Source organism: Channa argus, chromosome 8 (genome assembly GCF_033026475.1).
Source record: "Channa argus isolate prfri chromosome 8, Channa argus male v1.0, whole genome shotgun sequence".
In the NCBI taxonomy this organism is placed as follows: domain Eukaryota; kingdom Metazoa; phylum Chordata; class Actinopteri; order Anabantiformes; family Channidae; genus Channa; species Channa argus.
Window position 1 is genome coordinate 16,591,559 of NC_090204.1, and position 22,856 is coordinate 16,614,414.

General features: G+C 37.7%; 3 protein-coding genes across 7 annotated transcripts in view; all 3 read right to left on the reverse strand.

Annotated features, from left to right (window-relative positions):
• LOC137132172 (3',5'-cyclic-AMP phosphodiesterase 4C-like) overlaps positions 1–4,862 on the reverse strand; it is a 112,519-nt gene extending 107,657 nt beyond the window's left edge. For 2 of the 3 annotated variants that reach the window (XM_067514381.1, XM_067514377.1), the window contains exon 1: positions 4,683–4,861. The gene's annotated coding sequence lies outside the window, so the exon portion shown is untranslated. Of the gene's footprint in view, positions 1–4,682 lie in introns of all 3 variants that reach the window. The other variant, XM_067514374.1, reaches the window with a different exon arrangement.
• A 1,445-nt stretch (positions 4,863–6,307) lies between these two features.
• Positions 6,308–18,421, reverse strand: mpv17l2 (MPV17 mitochondrial inner membrane protein like 2). 3 transcript variants are annotated; one of them, XM_067514384.1, is made up of 9 exons: positions 18,149–18,421; positions 16,285–16,505; positions 15,765–15,926; positions 15,339–15,415; positions 14,003–14,131; positions 11,662–13,510; positions 10,144–10,497; positions 8,761–8,924; positions 6,308–7,095 (listed from the first exon to the last, which is right to left on the reverse strand). In XM_067514384.1, the coding sequence occupies exons 2-6, from the start codon at positions 16,472–16,474 to the stop codon at positions 13,412–13,414; spliced, it is 657 nt and encodes a 218-aa protein (XP_067370485.1). In that variant the 5' UTR covers positions 16,475–16,505; positions 18,149–18,421; the 3' UTR covers positions 6,308–7,095; positions 8,761–8,924; positions 10,144–10,497; positions 11,662–13,411. The 3 variants fall into 3 exon arrangements, with proteins under 3 accessions (XP_067370485.1, XP_067370484.1, XP_067370486.1); XM_067514383.1 differs by having other exon boundaries at positions 18,181–18,420; XM_067514385.1 differs by lacking the exon at positions 18,149–18,421 and adding an exon at positions 17,680–18,134.
• Positions 7,051–10,690, reverse strand: LOC137131870 (protein CIST1-like). The gene is made up of 4 exons (XM_067513692.1): positions 10,642–10,690; positions 10,144–10,497; positions 8,761–8,924; positions 7,051–7,095 (listed from the first exon to the last, which is right to left on the reverse strand). Exons 1-4 carry the CDS (start codon positions 10,688–10,690, stop codon positions 7,051–7,053), a joined length of 612 nt encoding a protein of 203 aa, XP_067369793.1.
• Positions 18,422–22,856: the final 4,435 nt, after the last annotated feature.

A 22,856-nucleotide genomic window follows, 5' to 3' on the forward strand; every position in this document is an offset into this window, starting at 1 on the left:
GTCCCCAGGTATATTATCAGGCCTATCAGTCATACTATCGCCAGAATGGCATCTTTATTTGTTCCTTACACCTTTAGCAGTTTTGTAAATCATACATGCTGCTCAACACTTTCCTGCTGCTTCATGGAAAAGCAGCCTGTGCTGCTCAGCAGACCCAACTGTAAACAGGACCTGCTGTTCACATGCTTGAGGCAGATCCACTCGAGGTCCTTCATATTCCAAATGTGAAATTATGCAATAGACATTGTTTGTTTAGAGGCACAATCATATAAATGAACAGGACGGTACAGAGCTAGTATGTGACAAATAAACTAAATCCAGGTCACAGCAGCCTATTAACTGATCTGAACAGGAAATTGGGTTTACAATATTTTATCGTTATTTAAATGAAAGTATATCTGAGATCTAAAATATATCAAAGGTATTAATTTAAATGTTTAGTGGAACTAAGCAGGATACAGGTGGCAATCCAGGAAATGTATGTAAGTATTTCTTATTTTACCGCAAAAGAAAAAAATGTCAAATTCTTTGAGTTAAATAATACACATTATTAGCATTTACCCTTAACTTGTGTTTTGATGCACAAAGAAGTATTTTGTATGGCTCTTTTTTAACAGAAGACATTTTGACATTTTGCCACACTAAAAAAAGCACAAGCACATGCTTCAGTTTCAGGGTCCTGCTATTGTGCATGCTGGCTCACTGTGACACTGTCATCAGTCATACTTAAATAGATCTGAGTCATTTTTCATGTTATTGGTAAAAGATCTTCTATAGAGCTGTGAAGCTGCATGGACAGCTGGTTCTGGAAAAGCTTTTGTCCACTTTGTATTGCCTTCGAAACATTTTCTCTCCTTAATGCTACTTAAAGTCACAGAGAAAGGGAAGTTGGTGTGTTGAATAGTTCGGTAAGGGATTTAAAAGGGTTCAAATCCTTAAATCTGATCCTTTAAAAGTGGACATCGTTTAGCAAATACAGCTACAATAAGATTCACAAGATGACTGTGCCTACACACACACACACCTCACCTTTTTATGTGCATTTACAATTTGTCCATTAGAAACCAGAGAGGAAATGAGGACATTTTAAAAAGGTGCTCAGAAAAATATCACAATAAATTCTATACCTGGCTGAACTAAACATTTTCTGTATCAATAAAAGCAAAATAAAACAAACTTGCAGGAGAAGCAGTCGTAGCGATATGATCAGTGATATCAACACGATGAAATATAGCAACAGACCAGAAAAGCTCTGAGGGGAGCTGTGAGGGGAGCTGCATTTATTATCATAAATGCTGCATTTTGATGATGTTTGTGCATGTTGATGTTCACAATTTGAGCCTTTACTCTTTTATTTACATCATCTTGTTTCACCCTATTCTCCTGCAACCAGTGGAGAATTACATTATCATGTTTCATGAGTTTCATCCTCAAAAATAAAACAAACAAAAAAAGAAAAAAAAAAAGAGAGAGAAGCTCCAACTCTGCGTCGCTCTAAGAAAAATCAATGGGACTTTTATTTTAAATAAGCTGCAGCTAACAGAGCTCTTCCCACGTTCTGAGTGACAATTCAAAATGTAGAAAAAGTTGTGTTCCCTATCTGCATATTGCAGCCCTGACAGAAGTATCTACACTCAGCTTTCTATGTGTAACTACACCATTTGAATCTCTGATATCTAGTAAAAAGTGAAATATAGTAAAAGAACAAAATAGTTCTTTTTCCTTCAAGCATAAAAATTCTGAACTGAAAACCCTGTGCCCTTCCACTCCACCGCAGTTTGTTAGACCTTTGTTCTGTCAGAGTGCTTCCCATTTTTAAGATGGTTTCTAACTGTGTCAGCCTCGGTGCAGCTGCAATACTTGAAAATTTTGGTCAGTTTCTCTTCAACGGAATCTGTCAGTCCTCAAAATAATGACAGCCCTTTTCTGCCTGCATTTTCGGTGTCGTGAGCTGACACTTAGTCCTGGGAATGATAAGTCCTCCCAATTATCTTATTTATTACAGAGAGCATTCTGACTTGCCACATGTGCCAACTGATAAGTTTAATACTGGCTGCTTTCCATTCAGTTGTACCATGACCCTGGCTCCTAAAAGGAATGAGGCCATCCTTAATGCTATTAGTTTCATGTATGCATGTTCTGCAATGATAATTTACAAAGTCTGCTGTAAGGAAGGTCTAATTAAGAGCCCAATTAACCAGCTCTCATATCCTAATGAGGGTCTAATTAGTGCTTCATTAAAGGCAGGTACATTAGGAAGGTCAACTACTGCTTTATGATGTCTTTATGATGTCACACAGAGAAATTATTTTAAAATGCTTTTGAATGAACAATTTTTGAACAAGAATAACTTATAGAGTATGAGCATATTGTGCAGCAATAAGTCAAACATTCACAGTGCATGCAGTGCACAGTCTGTAATGATCAACTATCTTGGCAGCGGTATCCTTGACTTTAATTCTATAATCATTCACCATAAAGTGAACACCCAAGACGTCTTGTGATGCCGTCCCTGCTGTGACGCACATCACAAAGGCTTGTTAAGACTTCTACTGATAAGGTTGACATAGAGCAACAATGAAGGACGGTTACTGCAGAACATACGGGATTGACATCCACGTACACATACTAACTACACTGTCATTTTTATTGATGGGTCTTACCCCAAAGTTTAACTTATTTTTCATATATTTCAATATCTTTTATTTTGCTGTTGCTACTTCTGTAAATTACTTACATTAGGCCATGTTTCACTACATACATGCATGTAAATGATATGAAAAAGATGTTTTTGATTTTAGTTTAAATAGTGTTCTTTAGTGAAAAGTTAATAAAAGCAGAACAAAAACTCTCTTTACAGAGGAGCTAAATGCACATGTTGCTTTTCAGATCACATCACAACGACTAGGTTGAGGTTTCTTGCAATGATTTCAGAGGACGAGATAAGACAAATACCATTTTCTGTCAAATTACTAGTGAGTCATGCAGACTGACAAAGCAGACTAGGCACTGTCTTTGCAAATGTTTGCAGATCAAACAGTTTCAGATGGCAATGGATAAGAGCACAAGGACCCAGGCTAGTGCTGGAGAAGACCGCCATCTACTGGACAGAAACAGGCCACGGGCACGCCTTCTTTCTTTTCAGACTGCTGACACTGAAGGATACCAAATCTTTCCCACATCACAGAATCTGGTGTGATACTTTCACCCAGTGGAGGCTGAGGTTTCAATGTGTAATTATAACTATACACATGAAGAGTAGCACTGCCGGTGCAGTTAGGTTACCAATACAGAAAGCTTACAACTCCCAATGATGGGTGTATAGATATCATCACTGCTCTGTCAAAAAATCATCAAAACACGAAAAGTAAAGCTGACATCATCACACGACTATTAGGATATTACGGTGTTAAATAAAAAAATCACACATAAAAAATAATTTAAACTAACAGTATCAATCCAAGTGTAAATATTTTATGTCTTACCAAATCTTATAGTCAAGTGGTATTAATATAGTTCATTTATACACTTTCACTAGTCCAGGTGAAATATTTTGAATTAAAATTAAGAAACTTTCATCTGTTATTGGTCTGAATTTACACGCCACCTTGCAAAATTTATTAACCAAACACCTTTAACAAGGCACTAAACAAGAATGTGAGAAAGGTAATGGCACAATAAAAAAAATAAGCCTGATTAAATTAAGTGTTTAAAACAGACTAAAAAAGTCCCTACTAGGTGTGGTGTGCTATTTGAAAGTACTGCTTTACTGCTTTTTCCCTTATGCCATCTAATTCTGAATATGTGTGTAAGAGCAAAACAGACTCAGATAGAAACTAAGATAAAGCAAACAAAAGAAATGATAGACTCAGTGAGAAAAGCTAATCTTTCCATCTTCCCTTTAATACACAGGAAGGAAAGGAAAAGGAGGAAAGAAAGGGATTTGACCACGTCAAACTGTGGAGGGACCGTCTCTGGTCATCTCTTTGGTGGTTATAAAGACAGAATGAAGGAAGCAGATATGGAGGAAGGAAGGAGATAAAGAGAGAAGGAGGGGCACATAAATATTTTGAGGAAACCCATTCCACGTTGGTTTGATCCTGAAGCTAAATTATTCTAACACACACTTTGCTGCTTACATAACATTAAACATAATACACAGCTGTGAGTGGAAAATACTGCCAGTGATACTACTGAATACGCACTGCCCTGATCTTATGATAAACACTATAGAAGATCCTATACAAATATTACAAAAGGGCGAGCCCATGTGGGAGTTTCACTGTGGTACATAAATACAATGATGAACTTCCATAGAAAAACGTCATATTTTTACAGTAATATCATGGACGAAAATAAAGAAAATAAGAAAAAAAGAAACACAACATTAATTCGAATGCTTGTATTACTGGCATTAGCCTATATATAACATCAAGATAATGTCAATATAAAATCACTGTGTCAGTGTTGCTTTTAAGTAAAAGTCTCCCAGAGTGAAAAAGAAGATTTTTCTGAATGGGTCTGTTTCCCTGAAAAACTATCTGGCATTTGAGGTTTTTTACTTACTTTTTTTTACGGAAAACATGCACACACTGACATCAGCTGACCCACTGAGCCTCTCTTCTTCCATCATGTCACTTTTGAAGTCTCGAGAGGGAATTTTAACACTAATTTTCACTCACCTCATTCGACAGAATTGCGGCCGTCTTCTCGCACGGACTGTTTTCTTCCAGGACAATGAGGCTGAAGGTGTGTGTCAGGTAATGCTGCTGCACTTATCGCTGTTTTCCATTTTTATTGCTTTCAGTTATAGTACTTAGTTAGACTTCAAACTCTGCAACATGCAGCGCTGGGTGCCCGGCAGTCAGCGTGACGTCGGCCGGATCACATGACAGGAAGTGGCACTCTGGGACGTAAACAACTTTACTACACAAAACACGAGGTCTGCTGCTGAAGTAGCTGCCAGTTTATTGCTAACAGAGTTGAAAATGACATGACACACACCTAATCTGTTTGTTTATTTGCTTATCTATCATTTATTTAGGTCACACGGTCTTATCTTTAATAGCCTACTCATGCTTTTTTATTTCATTAAATGTTTTTCCCTCTTACTCATCTTTCTTGACCTTTTGTCTCATTATTGTCTAAGCCTGCCCAGTCTTCATATCTGTAAAGAGATAAAGTGTGATACACATATATAATAATGATGTAAACCTGCTCAAGTTAAGGCTGAGACTTTGCACTTTACACATAATACATAACGTGTATAATTTCAATAATAATTTAGATGTCACTATAATTATAATTCCTGCATTTCTTGTTTAACTTTTAAGTTTTTTATTTTCTAACCTTTAGCAGAACTGGGCCCTTAAAATAGGATAAAACTATGTATCAAACAACGTCTGCCGATATTTTATAAAATACCCGTGCAGTCTAAATGCTTAATATCTACTTTTCACCATATTGAGACATATTTAGAAGTAAAGGTCTACTCATACTTACAGATGTTATTTAGATTAGTTTCAGATTTACAGGCCACTGCATCAGACCTCTACCTGCCCCTCTTTTGTTTCACTGACAAAGTGTCTACTCATAGATGAATAGTGTTTATTGCAGATATCAAGACAACACTCATCCAGACACACATTAATCTTGAATACAGTCATCTAAGTGTCTCTGCCCTTTTTTGGTAATCCTCACCGTCAAACCCAGCAGACTTTATCTCTGGAGTTTGAGTCATCTATCTCAGGAAACTTGAGATCTTACAACAGAGCAGGTTTCAGGGGAGTTGCACAGCGTAACGTCCATATGAGTCAGGGATCATAACAATCAGAATATAAGACATGATGGTGTGTTTTTGACAATATTCATTTTATTTCCGTGTTAACACCACTTTACATCTGCCTATAGAGTAACTGTGTAATGAACGCAGTAGAGGGTGGGTTATATGAAGACCAGCTAGATGTTAAAAAAAAAACATACATTTACCGCAATCCCTGAAGATGTTGTAAATATACTTTGATGAAATGGCATCAGAGATATTGGATTTTAACAAAATTTATTTTTTTAACGATGAGAGTGGATTTGCCACAAAAATATGATTTGGTAGAGGATGTGACAACATTATCTGAAGACATTATTGTGTGTCAACAGTTTGTCATTTTCCTGCAGGTTGAGTTAAGGTTTATTTTTTGTTACATAAAGCAGAAATAAATGACGTAGATTAACAGAAGGGTCAAAAGAGCAGGACTGTTTGATATTGCAAGGTCAAGAAGTTTACGGCACTCATTTGTAATATATATATATATTTTTTTTTTTTTTTTTTTTTTTTTTTTTACTCTGATCTGCATGGTTAGTTGACACACAGTGTTTATTATGTGTGTCAAACTGTAACCTATTTTCCATTTTGCAGCTTCTACCAAAATGTTACTCAACCAATTAATTTATTTCAGCATCTAAAAAGTGTTTGTAGGACTATATTTAACTACAATGTGCACTTGAGGCCAGGGAATATATTACTTAAAAATCATATATAGTAATAATGAATGCTATACAGATTATAATTCACATACATGTGTACATTGTAATTAGAGTTATGTTTATCCACCATTTTTCTACATTTGCATTCTCAGACAACTTTAATCTTATGTAAACTTTCAACACTGAAAATAACTTCCTGTGCACTCATAATGACACAAATCGACAAGTGTGCATATCCTGGAATCTTTTTGAAACTGCACTTCTAAGGACACATTTTTCATGCAATAATAAATTGTAAGCACATAAAACACTGCACTTACATTTGATTTAGTTTTTAATAAAGCTTGAGAGCCTAAGGAAAAGGATTACAAGAGGGAGAAATGATCCACAGTCACCGACTAAAGTGCTTTGCAAAGAGAAAAGAACCTGAGAAAAAACCTTAAAACATGTTTTTTTTCTTGTGTGCCTAAAGTTGGAGTCGCTGCTGGTGTGGATGACATTTTTGTGTTTTGTTGTTTTGATTGTTGTTGTTTTGTACAGAGACTCTGGTATCTGATGAAGTCTCCTCTGTTATTTTGAGTACTGAGCAAATGGAGACGCCTCATTCACGTTGCCCTAGAGATATGAAGAAAAACAGCACAGGGGTGAAAACAAACAAACAAACAAACAAACAATTCATAATAATAAATAAATAAAGAGTTTGATTTGATTGACATTATTTCTACATTTGATATTATAGTACTATGTGGAGTCTATCCCTATATTCCTATGTATCATCTATAGCAGGTCCAAATCATTTAATTACATTTTTTGTACATTCTTTGCAGTGTTGCATAAATGTTAGGTATACTTCATTAAGTCTTTATTGGAGAGGTTGAAAGAATCAAGTGCTAAGTAAAATAAGGGGGAATCACACTGATATTTTGTTATATGACCTTGTAAGAATGTGAGAACAAAAGCATAAATGACCAATCGATGCCAGCCATTGCATCTGTGGGTGTTATATAATATTGTTGACTAAACTTTGATTTTCCAAGAACTCTGAATCAACTTGGGTTGTGTCCAATCATGAGCATGATTTGCTGCCCTTACATTTGTCCTTGTGTGAGATGTTATTGTGTTTAAATATTAAACACAATATTAAATTAAATGTGTTGTATTCACACCTCAGGGCAGCTGTTAGGAAACCAAGGGACTGACACGAGCTTCTGTCACCACTAAAGTATGAACATGTGTATTATTCTGTTTGGAGGTCCCACAGACAGGAGTTTGACGACAGACACATTTAAAGAACTCAGTTGTCTATAAAATACAATATACAATCCTGTTACTAATTAAACCTGTTAGTTATCTGCTTCTCTTCACCTGCTCTTTTAGCATAATCAAGAGTTTTTGTGGTGGTACATCACAAATATTTTTTAGAAACATAATGTCCTGAATGGCAGGCTGGTTATATTTCAGTGTTTTGCTTAGAGAGAGAGAGAGAAATCACATTTTTAAAACAGTGGAGTTGATTTCACCAGCTGTCCTTTCCGGAGAAAAATAGATAGGGCCAGGTCATTATATGCTCAGCACGTACTATCCTGTTATCCTGCACTATACTTTTTCATTCACTGACAATCCAGTCAGGCTTCCTGTTTGTGTGAAACACGCAGCAGCAAAACACTGTCTACTGAGGGGAAAAGGAAGAAATGACACATGACACACTTGCCAGTGCTTGTAAACTGTCAGGGGTTCACAGTTCAATTCCTGTAAAGCAAGGTATTGTGGTGGCCAGAGTCACGCCTTGTTCATGTTGTAATAATTATTGCCAAGTGTTGCCCTCTGCTGGTGGTTTGCTTTATGCATCCTTTATCTAGAATAATTGGCTGCCTCGACAGCACACGCAGACATAGCCCCAGATAGACAAATTACACATAATTGGGCTACATATTCACATTTTGGGCCCAGCTCTGGACCACACAGGAAGTTTTGCTGGTTGAGTATTGGCCTGATTATTACACTAGATGGAAAATTAAGAGGTGACCAAAGATAGAAATATTCTCCCTCTAGGAAACGTGAATCAAACTTTGGTCTATAGCAGTCCATCTTTTTCAATAATTCCACTCTGGGCCAGTCAGCTGACCATGAGGAAAGGCTTTTTCTGTCCCATCCAAAGAGACAAAGACTATCATGTGTATACAATTAGTTAAAGACATAATTTAAAGTGGCTAAAAGTCAGTTTGACCCCCCCTCCCCATTTGAAGATCATTTTAAAATGGGTGATGTTTTGTCCATTACCATTGGCACATCATCAAGTCTCTCAAAGTTGGACGTCGGTGACTGGACACATTTCACAATGAAAACCACCAGCACGAGCAAAAGTATGATGCAGAAGATGCAGAGGATTGTCACAAGTCCAGGGTTTGCTGCCAAATCATCTGTTCCCCACTTGTGAGGTAAATCTAAACACAATAAACACAATAGACAAACACAATAAAAAATAAAAAATCTTTGAATTCCTGCATTTATCTGCCTTTAAAAAACAAAAAACAAAAAACAAAAAACAATCGATGAAAACACATAGGTCTAATTTTGTCAGCAGATGACCTATTATAGTCAACAAATTGACATTCTGTTGCTATAGTAACCAAGAGAGTTGTTGTTACGTCCACTATTTTTTCAGTACTATTAAGAAGCAAATATTGACAGATATCCCTCATCTACTCTCCAGATGGACGATATTTTTAGGAACTTTTTTTTACTACTGTATAATATAGTTTTTTATTTACAGTAGCTACTGTATGTTCAAGGTATATTTCATTTTATTGTTACTGTTATTTGTTATGATATGACTCTGGGAATTGAGAAACAAGTCATGTTTTTGTCGATCTCTATTTGTATTTATTCTTATTTATTTATTTTTTCAATACATTCACTTTACCAGCAATTGGCTCTGCCCACAGAGGGCCAGCTCAGCTCAAATCTAAATAGATTTGAACATTAGGCGCATCCCTGCTCTGTCCAGGCCAAAGCAGACGTCCAAACATCACAAATCACTACACAAACTAGTTGTGAGATGCAGGCAGCTCAACGTGTGTTTGTGCGATAGTCTGAACATGTCATGCCTTATAATGTTTAAGATAAATACTGCTGTATTCTGTTGTAATATTTTTCCTCGTACTTGTTTCATGTTGAACTGTCCATCAAATTGCAAATGTTAATCTGGTAACACTGAATACTTGCTGGAATAGTCTTTTTATTTATTAAATACATTTTTGGAATATTGTTAGTGTCTTACTCCTCTTTCTGTCTGTTTCTACTGATGTAGACACCAAGACTGATTTTTTTAAATTGTTTTTCACAGTTTCATGGTAGTTTCCAGGTAAACTGGTGTCTTCAGGTTTCTTTACTGAAAGTAGCTTGTGACATAAATGAAGAAACAGTGCTTTCTTTCTTCCATCTATTTTTTAAAAGTTATGAGAAGCATCTTTTCAGTATAAAAGTAATTTTCAGCCAGTTGTTTTATCACTAAAATTAGATTTAACCAAACCATGGTTTTGCAATGGCCTATTTTTACAGAAAACCCAAACTGCAGCAGTGTTGGAAACAACTAGTAAGCCACATCTGATGATGCACAGTTTATAGCAGTAATAGCTGCAGCATTGGAAATAGGTGTCTGACCTGATTTGGTTGTGTTTATGATGGTTTCAGTGACATTTGGGAATCCTGACACAGGCGGTAGTGTCACTCCGTGGGAAACTGTCTCGTTGAGCGTCTGGTTTTTAGTTGCAGTCTCAGGAGGGTGGCTAGGGAGTGTTTCCTCTGTGCTGTTGGGCGTTTGTGGTGACGTCGAAGGCAGAGGTGATGACGTTGCATTTTCGGATGAGACTGGAATTGTAGTCTGGGGTATTGTAGTTTGATGCTGTGTTGTGTTGGAGGAGGTTGACACAATAGTTGAATTGACCTCAAGTTTTGTGGTCACATCCAAACTAGTGAGTTGTGAAGAAGTTGTAGCTGGAGAATTTGTGGTTGTCTCTAAAAAAACAACAAAAACTGTGTGATGATGCACAGCATGTTTCACCTAACGATTGTTGGCTTATTAAGCCAAATAACAAAGCTGATATTTTAAACTAAAAGCTGAAATGGGGAATCGTGGCTTTGGATGCACCTCCACTGTACCTTCAGAGCTACGGGCAGGTGAAGTTGCCCCCTGCTGATCTCTAACCATGTCAGTCATAAACATAGTTTGGCGTGACAATATTCATTTTCAGGAGTATGAACATACATGAGGTTTTTCTCGGCTTTTGATTGCCCAATCGGTCACTGAATAGCACAGCTGCTCTGAATGTCTTCACAGAACGTGTAATAATACTGTAAATATGTACATATTAATGTATGGTTCAATTTGGATAGAGTGAGAATTCCTGTTCACAGCTTCAGCAGATGCAATATTTTATTATCCTGGTGGTTAGAAAAGTCTAATCAGCAAGAAAATCCTGATGCATTATTATAGGTTATAATAAGACTATTGATCGACCATAATTTATGTTGACCTCAAGGCTCTTCTTATGTGGTCGAGCCACAGTTCAAGCAAGCTTTAAAGCAGAATTAACAGTGTGCAATGTAATGATTGACAAATAGTTGGTAGTCATTTGGCATTGTGTAACTGTGTGTGTGTGTGTGTGTGTGTGTGTGTGTGCACTACAAGAAGAGTAGATATAGCTAAGGATCACTTTTGCTGATCAAATATTTGCTCTAGTTTCCACCCAGATGTAACGTTCCCATTTACTTTAACTTCCTCTTATGGTTACTGAAATATAGATTTCACTTTAAAAAGGCTGTATCATACAGAATGTAAATGTAAAATCTTTGTCTTGTGTTTTACAACAACACATATATTATAAATATATTGTTTGAATGTAAAGGCATTTGTTTTACTACAAAGCTTTAATTGTGACTTCCGATACTAGTAGACACTTCCGTTTCAGGTGTAAAAAAGATACTAAATACAATATTTCCTTTATATTGAAGAAAAAAAAACAAGCTTAGAATAACCTGCTGAACTCGTCTCACTGCAGGCAGTTTCCTGTTTGCATAACTTTGCATCTTCATACAACTTCAACATACCTTCAGGCAAATTCTCTCACACATCCGTTTAATGTGTTTAACAGGTCATAACTATGTGAAAAGTGGACTTACCTGTAAATACTGTCACTGCAAACAGGGACACTAGTAGAAAGAGGTGCATTGCCGCAAGCATGTTGAGAGAGGAAAAGACTGGCGCTCATATCAGCATCAACATTGACGCATAGGCACACGCGCACACACATCCTTGATAGCAGGATGTGTTGAATGCATAAGGAGGAGTGCTCTAGAGGCTGGGCAGGCATAAATCCAACACTTTAAAGGCTGGACAACCAGCAATTCAACAATATAAGCAACCAATATTTGCTTTTAGCTCTGTTATTTTCACACATGAAGCTCACAGATTTTATTTCTATGCTTATTTCAACATATTACACTGACATTTATTTATTAACTCTTCTGCTTTCTGTGTCAGGATGTCTTAACCTGTTATGGTATGAATGAAAGCCTCACTTACGCAGTAATACATACGTACTGCACTACAAATAAGGCTTTTTCCTGCTGCAGATAATGTGAAGTTTTACTTTTGGTGCAGCCGAAATACAGTATATTGTACTTATATATATATTGCATTGCAGTAATATATTACTGCAATGCAAATGTTTTCTTCAATTTTTACAGATTCTTTTGTCCTTTATTATTAGCTTTTTTAGCTCTTTTTATTGCCTTTATCATTATGTTATTATCAAATCAAACTTTTCACATTTTTCATAGTTCTAAAACCACAATAAAACATACAGTTCACCAGAACTCACAATTCTAAAGACCTCGATGTTTTTCTTTACAAATGTCGGTATGACAACTACACACTTTAGTGGAAACAACTGTCAGATATAATTTATAATTTCTTATGATCACAGTAAGAGCACCAAATGTTGATGTAAACAAAATTAAATAGAGTGCTTCCCATATTTCTATTCTTATGTTGTCACCTTTTATGCATTTTTTTCCATCACATAAAATGATTTATCACCTGACCTGCTAGAACCTAAAGGATTTCATTTATAAATTAGATCCTGAAGACATACAGTTCATTGGGTTGAATTACAGCCATTAGTGTAAAACCACTGTACAGTTTAGAAAAAACTAAATATCTCACCCTCAATTAATCAGGAATAATGGACAAGTGAGTGTTTGAGGATTCTGCGTGATGTAAAATACAGAAGCTATGTTATATAACCATGATGTCATTAGAGAGTCACATCCATGCATCATTGTATAGGTACCTCAAATGGAAAAACTGAAGACCATGTAGGAATGATTTGGCATATTTTTGCAGTCTACATATTAAGGCACAATTTATCACATAGGAAACACAGACTTTCATAGCAGAGTTTAAAAAGTTTACGTAGGTTGACGTTAAAAACCAAAGCAGCTCTTTTAGTCATGATTGTTCCATGGCAAAGCAGAGATTTAAAAAAATAAAATAAAATCTAATAAGTGCACCCAAAAGTTTGGATGCAACACCACTGTAAAAAATATTTGCTTACAAGTTTTGAAAATTACTTCTTGGCATTTCCAGCTTCCTACTACAACCACTCAAAAACTCAGCAGCTGTGGCAGTTAAAGAGCTTGTCATCCCTGAATCCCATTGGAGAGCACATCATTCGGACATAAATCAGACAAGTTTAAAACCGGTGACATGAAGGTTAAAGTGCTCCAGCACGTTGAGAGTTCTGACAGAACTCTATATCTTTAAGAAGGAAGCTGTTTGTTACATGTAAAACAAAAAATTCAGATAAAAACAGGAAAATGTTCTTTTGCTTCTGATGAACAACATCACAGCTGAGCATCAACTCTATCACTATGTCTTCTCCTCCAGGGGTTTGGATGGTGGTAACACTTCCTGCTGGACATCCACAGCACTGCTTTCTGACACAGCGTCAGCATGTGGGTTGTCATTCTGTCAACACAACAAATACACAATATTTTAACAGAACCAGTTCAATACACTATTTTAACTAATTTGTAATTGGGAAATCGACTGAACTCATGAAGAAGACTTTTGTCTACTGTACATTGTATATTGTTCTTTCATATTCAGGGATATTTTTTAATATTTTGCCTTCACTGAGCAACATCAGAAAATAAATAGCTTGAGACTGAGACAACAGGTTACAATACGAAACTTAAAATACAGTGTAAAAGTAGTGGTTGTTATTGTGAAACACCGCTGCAAAGAAATCGTGTGGCCACTTTTAGTGCTTGATATGCTCTATGTGGTAAATGCACAATAAAACTCCTGTTAGCTTGATTTTAATTTGGGTCCCATGTGCACAACACACATTATTGTTAAACAGTCATTAAACAATAGAACACTATTCACATGTTTCCTTCAGTAAAACAAGAGAAAACTAGCAGGATGTGCCTTTGGTTTTATGAGTGGCTGACTTACTCTGTGTTTGAGATAGGAGAGGTAGGTGTCCCACCCTAAGGTGACAAAGTTGATGTATAGAACACGGAATTTGGGTGACAGGAAATAGAAGTTGATCATCTGAGCAGGAGGCCAAACACACCAGTCCATCTACCAGGAACAACACAGATTAGAAACAAAACAACATGTCCACAGTCGCTAGATATGGACCAGAATCATGTAGCGTGTTTTTCCCCCGTTCTTTTATCTTTTAACAGAGATGTATTAGATTCACACTGTGAAAATAAAAGACAGTTTACTAGCTACCTAACACTTTGGGTATAAAGGTGCCAAGTGAAACAAAACATCCTAGGGTGGAAGTAGATCAGGACCTGTGTAGAATTCCACTCCTCGGACTCCATGTCTTAATTAACGTTGTGTATTAAAGGCACAAGAGACTGCTAAAATATTTTCAAATTCACTAGAACACACTAATCACCAGCACAATAATTCACTGTGGACAGTTTTTACAGATTAACTTACTATACTATTTTTCTTTAATGCAACTCTGGACTGACTATATACAGAACAGTTGCTCTGTGGCAGCAATGTTGCTGGTTCAAATCCATCTAGGCTATCTGTGTGCATCCTTCAGTTTCTCTCCGCTGTTTGTGTTTAAACACATTGAGTCTTGTGGTTAAACACATTGAGTCTTGTGGTTTTGATAGTTTATATAAAGATGAGCCAATTGTATAGCAACACATGTGGTAATGGTTAAAGTTCACCTAAACCTGGAAATGCAGGCCTTGGGGTGGTGCACACGGAAAAGTCCCTAAGATCTGTAGGGTTCATCCTCACATTATCACAAAAAGTCTACATAAATGTTAAGATACTTCAGTCTGGATGCAAGTGAGGGGCCCACAGACATTGCTATCCCTAATGTGATGCTGCTAGCGTGCCTGAAAAGGCTTAAAATGGCAGCCACTCAGGATTTCAGTGTTGGGAATGTTATGCAGATATATCCTTTAGAATAAAGACTGATCAGTCATATATAGACTTTCAGATAGCCCCTTGTTTTGATATGCAGAATGCTTGAATGCTTGTTTTGATATGCAGAATACTAGACATAGATAGGTCAGGTACAGGAGAGTATAGTGTTACGTAATGGATGAAAGTGTAAATGCAAAGGTTCTTGTTTTGTCTTCTGTTTGATGTGGTTTGGTTGTCCTTTTATGATGGATTTACAAATGCAAATGAAGATGAGAGGAAAAAAAAGAAGAATTTGTGATATGATGAGTGACCAATAATGTTTGTTAATTTGCCCTGATACTCTTCTCCAAAGCTGCAGGCATGTTTGTATTTTTGACATTGTACTTGCCTTATACAATTCCCAGAATTTGCTTTTAAACTCCTTCCAGCCTTCAGACAAAGTGTGTCCCTCCATGAGATCCATACCTGCAATAAACAGAGTTGTCTGTCAGATGTGCATCTGGTATACCAACTTGAGATAAGGATGGAGGTTAAAGGTTGTTGAACTATTAAGATCACATCAGACAGAAAACCAATGTCACATCTAAACAGTTTATTGCCAACCTTTGAACTCAATCTACTTATGATATTGATATATGCCAAATTTTGTCTTATCTCACAACATCTAAAAAGAACAACCTTTGAGTCTGCACGGTCTGTGTGTTGTTTGGTTATAGACAAATTATAAATTATATTGTGATAAAACAATATGGACAAACACTGAGCAGTGTATGTGTGCACAACTTGAAGACAGCGCCAAATAAATTCTTCTAACCTAAAAAATACCACATTCCAAGAACTGGTGAACCGATCAGTTGGTCCGCCAAAACCTTCTTTCCGATTGTGTTTAAAGCTTTGCCTGCATACACTCTGTCCAGCCAGAAGTACCAGTAGTGAAGCAATGGACCCAAAGAGCAGCCTGCCACAAACATGCGCCCTTTACGGAGAAGAAACAAGGGATCAAAAAAATTAGGGTGAGCAAGTTTGGAATTTGCCATTTTCTATCCATCACAGATTCAGTCACAAAAACATTGCAATAATTTGGCTGACGCTTTTGCTCAAACTGACTTACAGTAAGATCACTAAGCTGTTGTCAGAACTGTCTATTAGGGCAACAAGAGGTTAAAACATCCTTGGAGCTCTACTAAATATCAACCATGATGAGAGTCATTTCCTCAGTTGAGATAGTTGATGAATTGCTGACCCAAAATTGTATGAGGTACATTTTGGCCAATTATGACTTACTGTATTTTTCTACAATGAGACTCTTGAGTTACTCTCTCTTTCTCTCTCACCTGTCCTCTTCCATTCTCGCACTCTGTCTGGCTCCCTGCGGATCTCCCTGGTCTGCTGCAGGACGTCTGCCAGCGCCAGCATACCTCCTCCACTCAGAGTGTTGGTGAGAAGCAGATACCTGCCCTGGAAAAGTGGCCGCCAGAAGAATCGTATTCGAACCAGGAACTCTTTACCTGCCCGGGGAAGCATGATGTTTGCACCGCAGAGACAGTACAGTCATCTGAGGAAGAAAAACAGCTCTCTTTCTCTTTCTGCACAAAATTCTTTTTTTTTTTTAAAGACTCAAAGGATTAGTATCTGCAAATAAATGATCAACTGCACATTTTCTATTATTTCTTTCAGTTTTTTAATCATTCTACTTGTGTTTCTCCTCTCCTCTGAATTGTTTGATGGGAGGAGTGAGCTGCTCACGAGCACACACAAAGTGGAGCAAAAAAAAAAAACACTATACTTTACTTTAACTTACCACAATGCTTATGAACCAAACGTGTGACAGAATCTGCCAGAAACTGAAACAGTGCAAGTAATTTTTTATTCTGTGGTACCTCTCAAATAAGCCAAACTGTGACATCGTTGCTGCTTTGCCCACAGTCAGCTTTCTTATGTTCTTTTTTCAGCCCTAACCATTTACAGTGTAACGTTTATAGTCTTATTGTGTTTGGTAAACATAAAAAAGCTGAAAACAAATTTTAAGTTTTATGTTGAATTTAATGATTGGGGTCTGGTGAAAATCCATGCCAAATCTACGTGTGGAAAATGTTCCGCTGTGGTGACCCCTAAAAATGAAGACCAGCCAGTTGGTCCTCTCTATCTCTAGACCAACTCTTGTGTGTTTATGTTTGGGGAAAAAAAAGCACTTAAGAAGCAAACTGAAACCTAGAAATTCAAACATTTCCACTAGGTATTAAGAAACAATCACTCTGATCACATCATTCAATAACTCAAAGTTATTATTTTACTGTCGCATACTGCACAAAAACATCTACATTTAATAAAAAAAATTCTGAACAAAGCTTTTGAGGATGTCATATGCTAACATGCCAGATTGTTTACGTTGCTTTCGACCAAAGATTTTGGTTGTGAAACTTCAGAAGTATCCTCCTTCAGGGCATTTTGCTCGGTTTGCATTGAAAAGCCAGTATGACTTTAAGTGATGCAGGATGACAGCCCGCATGCTTTCTTTGACTTTTACAAAGACAGCAAACAGCTTTCATCACTTTCAGTTATAGAAAAAGTTCATTAACTCTTTTTCATATGACTAATTTTTCTTTGTTTTGCAAGTAGTTAAGGCATTTAAAGACAGCCAACAAATTATTTGAGACATTATATAATGTGCAGACATTTTTCCATTAAATGTTTGGTCATTTTAAAAGTAAGAAATTCGTTCTATTTACCAAAGTCGAAGCTGATCCGATGTATTGCTAAACATAAATGAGATTTATTTTGCACCTTTGCTTGAAAATGCGATCAACGGACAATCACCGGTCGTTGCTGATTGTTTCTCTCGCTACTCATTAATCGACTACTTAGCTAAACTATAATTAAACTCTAGCCTTATGTTACCGTACAACAACTTTCCACGTGATGAGGTCATTAATATTCATGAGTCCGGCCGTGATTGAATAAATAAACGAGTAACGAGTAAAAACTGTTTTTACTCGTATATAATAGTTCAAAGCTCGTGCAGACAGATTAACTCATTTGACCGGTTGCTAATTATCCCTTAGCTAACGTAGCGGTCATGTCTGGCTAATAAGTTAAAAAATGAACCACGATTTGTAGCTAAACCGCCTCGACACAAAACTGGGTAAAACTGTTCGATTGTCGCTTTCAGGAAAACACAACACAAGCGCTGATATTCACCTTTGTGCACAAAATTATAGGTTCAATCTTACTGAGTTAAACACGCAACACTGATGACACTGGGGTGCGAGCCGGTGTCGAGTCCGTATCCGAGTCAAAATGTGTTTCCTCTCCCTTTCACCTGAGCCTAACTCTGCTGTGAAGCCCTTACTAATAGTTACCTGGACCCCAACCCTAAAGTCTAATCTAACCTAATCTATTCTACATCTAATATAACATTAACTTTACCCTAAATCCCGACACACTTCTTCACCGACCACGTATCAGTATTAATACATGTTGGAGCGCCTCCCTCTGGTTTGGAGGAACACTCGTCCAAAACACGGCATGAAGAACTAAAGGTTGCCAGGTTATGAAAAATCCTCTCCTACCACGACACTTAATACGTTTTACCTCTTGGGACTATTTGACCATCGGGAAAAGGATTTCTTCTGAACCAAATCAATTTGTTAATTAGTTATGGCAATTCCAGATGTATTAGACTGTAGACTTTATGAGTTATTAACACTAAACATTAATTTTTTTATCCTTTTGGCTTATCCCGTGAGTTCAGGGTCGCCACAGCGGATCATTGTCCGCATGTTGATTTGGCACAGTTTTTTTTTTACGCCGGATGCCCTTCCTGACACAACCCTCCCCAAATTTTACCAGGCTTGGACCAGCACTGCACAGCTAGGGAGGGGAATGGGCTGTTCAATAATTCTTACTGTTAGGGGTTCGGTGTCTTGCCCAGGAACACTTTGACATATAGCCAGGGCTGGGGATCGAACCACTGACCCTGTGGTCCGTGGATGACTGCCTTTACCCACTTAGCTGTAGTTCAATAATTCTTACTAATGGCTCATTGCAAATTGAGGAACCAAGGATGGTTTGTTGTGATTGCAAACATTCTTCAGAATAATATACATAGCACAACTTCTGTTTGTCTTGTCCCGTTTTTCTACCTGCATCAGTCTGCAATATGTTTCAGTTTGTGTTGGTTTTCTCCATTTGTCCATTATCATTTACCATTTTTTTTTATTTAGTGTTATGTCCAAGTGTCTCTGGGCAAGACACTGAATCCCCAACAGCTCATTCCCTTCCCAAGCTGTGCAGTGCCGGTCCAAGCCCTGTAGAAATTGGGGAGGGTTGCGTCAGGAAGGGCATCCGGCGAAAAAACTGGGCCAAATCAACATGCGGACAATGATCCGCTGTGGCGACCCTGAAGTCCTGGGATAAACCAAAAGTACCAAAAAAAAAAAGTGTTATTGAACCCTCCCCAAATTTTACCGGGCTTTGACCAGCACTGCACACCTGGGGAGGGCAATGGGCTGTTAGGGGTTAATCTTTAATTGGCTTACGACTAATGAAACAGTTTACAGTTTGCTAAAGATAAACCTAAATGAAGTGATTTATTGTTAGTATTTAGTGTGAGTAGTGGATAAGGGGCGGCTATAGCTCAGTTGGTAAAGGTAGTTGCTTAAGGACCACAGGGTGAGTGGTTCGATCCCTGGCGCTGGCTATATGTCGAAGTGTCCATGGGCAAGACACTGAACCCCTCACAGCTTGTTCCCCTCCCCAGCGATGCAAGCCCGGTAGAAACTGGGGAGGGTTGCGTCAGGAAGGGCATCCGGTGTAAAAACTGGGCCAAATCAACATGCGGACAATGATCCGCTGTGGTGACCCTGAACTCATGGGATAAGCTGAAAGGAGAGATTTAGTGTGAGTAGTGGATGTTCATTCACCAATGAACTTAAAGCCACTGATGTACAATATGATGTCTACGAAAATAGAAAACACATACTTTACCAGGTGCACATCCCCATTAACCATTTTTCTGTAGACTATATAACCTGAGATGCTACAACGGGACCTAAAGTGCAAAAATACCTGGAAAGTCTTTAATTAAACAAACATTTAGAAATCTGAATATCCAGTTAAAAAAATATACTAAAAACTAATACTGATAGGTTTATTCAGTAATATTTTTACTATTGTTTCTAAACCAGAGTCTGTTGTGGGACAGAAATGGGTGCTGTGGTTACTGTTAACCTCCTGATCAATAATTCACTCTCTCCGGCAGCTAATCAATATTAAATTACAGTTCTATGGCTCAGGTGGAGACTTGTTACGGTGCTGCTTATGATTTGTCAGACAGGCTGTCAGTTTTCTATTTAAATTATAAAATCCCGCCCATGTGTCATTCATTTCATTTAATGCATAAAGAAAGTGGCTTCAAGGAAAGACCGGAAAATTGCGTCTTTCAATATCATAATTAAACACGTGCAGGTCACTCATTACGGGAAAATTACACTAACTGGCCGCTTCATTAGGTACACTTGTTCAGTCTAATCGGCTCCGTCATGAATCCTTCTTTTACACGGCCATAATTGCTGGTCTAATTTGGCCTTTCTTGCATTTATCCAGCTTTGCAAAGCATTCTCCAGAGCTCAAGAGTTGGCTTTGCCTGCCGTTTTTCCACTATAGCTAGATCAACTTCCTTTTCCATTATTCACACCAAATTTTAATCCACGTGTTTAGTCAATGTAGAGACATTTTCTTATTAATGTAGAGACAGAAACAGGCCACTATTGTTCCCAGGCAAGTGATGTCAGCCAGCTTCCAGGTTCAGAAAGTCACCATGCTTTGCTCACAGTAACGCAGTGCCAGTTAAATACCAAAGGTCTTCTACTCTACCGCCCCCAAATATTCCCAAATTTAGTGGAGATGCTCTGGACTATGTGCTCTTTGTCAGAGCATTTTAACATGGGATTGAGAGTAAAACAGAATGACAGTGATCGGCTCTATTTTTTGGAGCAGTATACAAGTGGGCTACCTAGAGTTGTTTTCACATGGAACCAAGCCAAGGATACAAAAAGGCCAAGAGACTTTTAAAGGAGAATTGTGGCAATGAATATAAGATATCTGTAGCCTAAATGCATAAGGCCTTAAGTTGGCAATAAACAAAAAGGCTAATGATAGTGAGGCACTCAATTCATTTGCTCTTTTCCTGACCAGTTGTAGAAATGTAATGACAAATTTGGAATGTATGGATGAGCTTAATTGTGCTGCCAACAAGTGAGCCATTGTGTCTAAACTTCCATACAAGTAGAGAGAGAAGTGAGCATGAGGCTAAATTTAAAGACCTAATGGAGTTTGTAAACAAACAAGCCCATGTCACACTGCACCCTTTTTTGGGGACATAAGGGACAAACTTAAGAACACAAAGTGTCCTCCAAGTATCAATCCAGAGAGGGCAGAAGATAAAAGAGGGTTCAGTGGGGTACAGTGTCTTGCTCAAGGACACTTTGACATGTGAACGGAGTAGCCGGGGATCAAACCAACAAGTGCAGGACTGGTGGACGACAGCTCTACCTTGCTGGCTTCATTACTGACAGCGGAAGAATTTTCAGAAGGAAATGTGCTCTGCTTAAGGGAGAACCAGTGAAACAGAGAAACGGAGCAGCCACATACGTAAACTTAAACCAGTGTTTCAAGATGGATTTCTCTGTGTAGGTGGTAGGCTTAACAGACCTGCCATGCCTGAGGTATCCAAACACCCTGGCATTTTGGCTAAAGATCATCCAGTATCACAGCTCATATTGCAGGAAATCCATGGTCACAACCATGTTTTTTCTACATTAAATCAAAGGTACTGGATTCCAAATGCAACCTCAGCAATCAGAAAGAGTGTCTCTAAGTGTGGGACCTGTCAAAGATTACATGGAGCAACCGGGTGGCAACAAATGTCAAATCTCCCACTTAATAGAGTCTTACCTGATGACCATCATTTACCAGAACAGGTTCTGATTGATTTGGTCCCCTGATTGATAGGTAACAAGGAAGAACAACTACAAAAAGATATGGTGTCATATTTACATGTCTTGCTTCCTGAACTGTCAACAAAGAGATGGCACACACATACACACACACCCACAGACACACACACACACACACACACACACACAGAGCAGTGATGGCAGCTGCTATGCAACGTGCACACCTGACCTACCAGGACCAACTTAGGGTTAGCAACATTGACATGTAGCCAGCAGGGACCAGGGGTTGAGCCACTGACCCTTGTGATCCATGGATGGCTGTCTTACCTACTGAGCTACAACTGGTAGAAAGGTGATAGTTACTGTGTGTTTATAAAGAGTGGTGGATTCATACTGGATGTATTATACAAGGAGGTGGTTTTAATGTTTTGGCACCCATGTCACCCCAAATCAATGAGGAAGCTACTACTCACGAATGCCACATCACCCTGTAGACATATGCAATATTGCATTGTGAGTAATGTAGGTTTTGTCGAGATTTAAGAAAGCTACAATAATGTCACTAAGTTTGTGGGGTTTTGCACGTGTTTATCAAAATTCTGCCAGTGGTTAAAAGCAATGCTAAACTGAGAGAGTGACATATTATTTTAAGGTTTCAGGGTATTGTTACATTCCAACAAGTTTGGTGGAATGTTTTTTTTTTCAATTTAAATTACATAAAATTTACTTTGCACAATTTAATTTTCACGGTTTTTACACAACCAGAAAATATTTTAAAGGTAAGGTGCAGTATATTGTCATATAAATTGACAGTAGTTAACTTTAGCAACCAGGGACAGACCTGCGAAACGATACAGACCACAGAGCTAAACACTGTCTTCAGAAAAGCCTTGTGGACTTAACACCGGTTTGGGGATTTTGTTCTATTAAAAAACAAAAAAAAAACACTT

Coding starts and splice junctions, on each gene's coding strand:
- mpv17l2 (XM_067514384.1), bottom strand. CDS start 16,474: ATGCTTCCCCGGGCAGGTAAAGAGTTCCTGGTTCGAATACGATTCTTC. Junction 15,927..16,284: donor GCGAGAATGGAAGAGGACAG/GTGAGAGAGAAA, acceptor TTCTCCGTAAAG/GGCGCATGTTTGTGGCAGGC. Junction 15,416..15,764: donor TGGAATGTGGTATTTTTTAG/GTTAGAAGAATT, acceptor TGTTTATTGCAG/GTATGGATCTCATGGAGGGA.
- LOC137131870 (XM_067513692.1), bottom strand. CDS start 10,690: ATGGTTAGAGATCAGCAGGGGGCAACTTCACCTGCCCGTAGCTCTGAA. Junction 10,498..10,641: donor ACCTGCCCGTAGCTCTGAAG/GTACAGTGGAGG, acceptor TTGTTTTTTTAG/AGACAACCACAAATTCTCCA. Junction 7,096..8,760: donor GACTTGATGATGTGCCAATG/GTAATGGACAAA, acceptor TCATATCTCTAG/GGCAACGTGAATGAGGCGTC.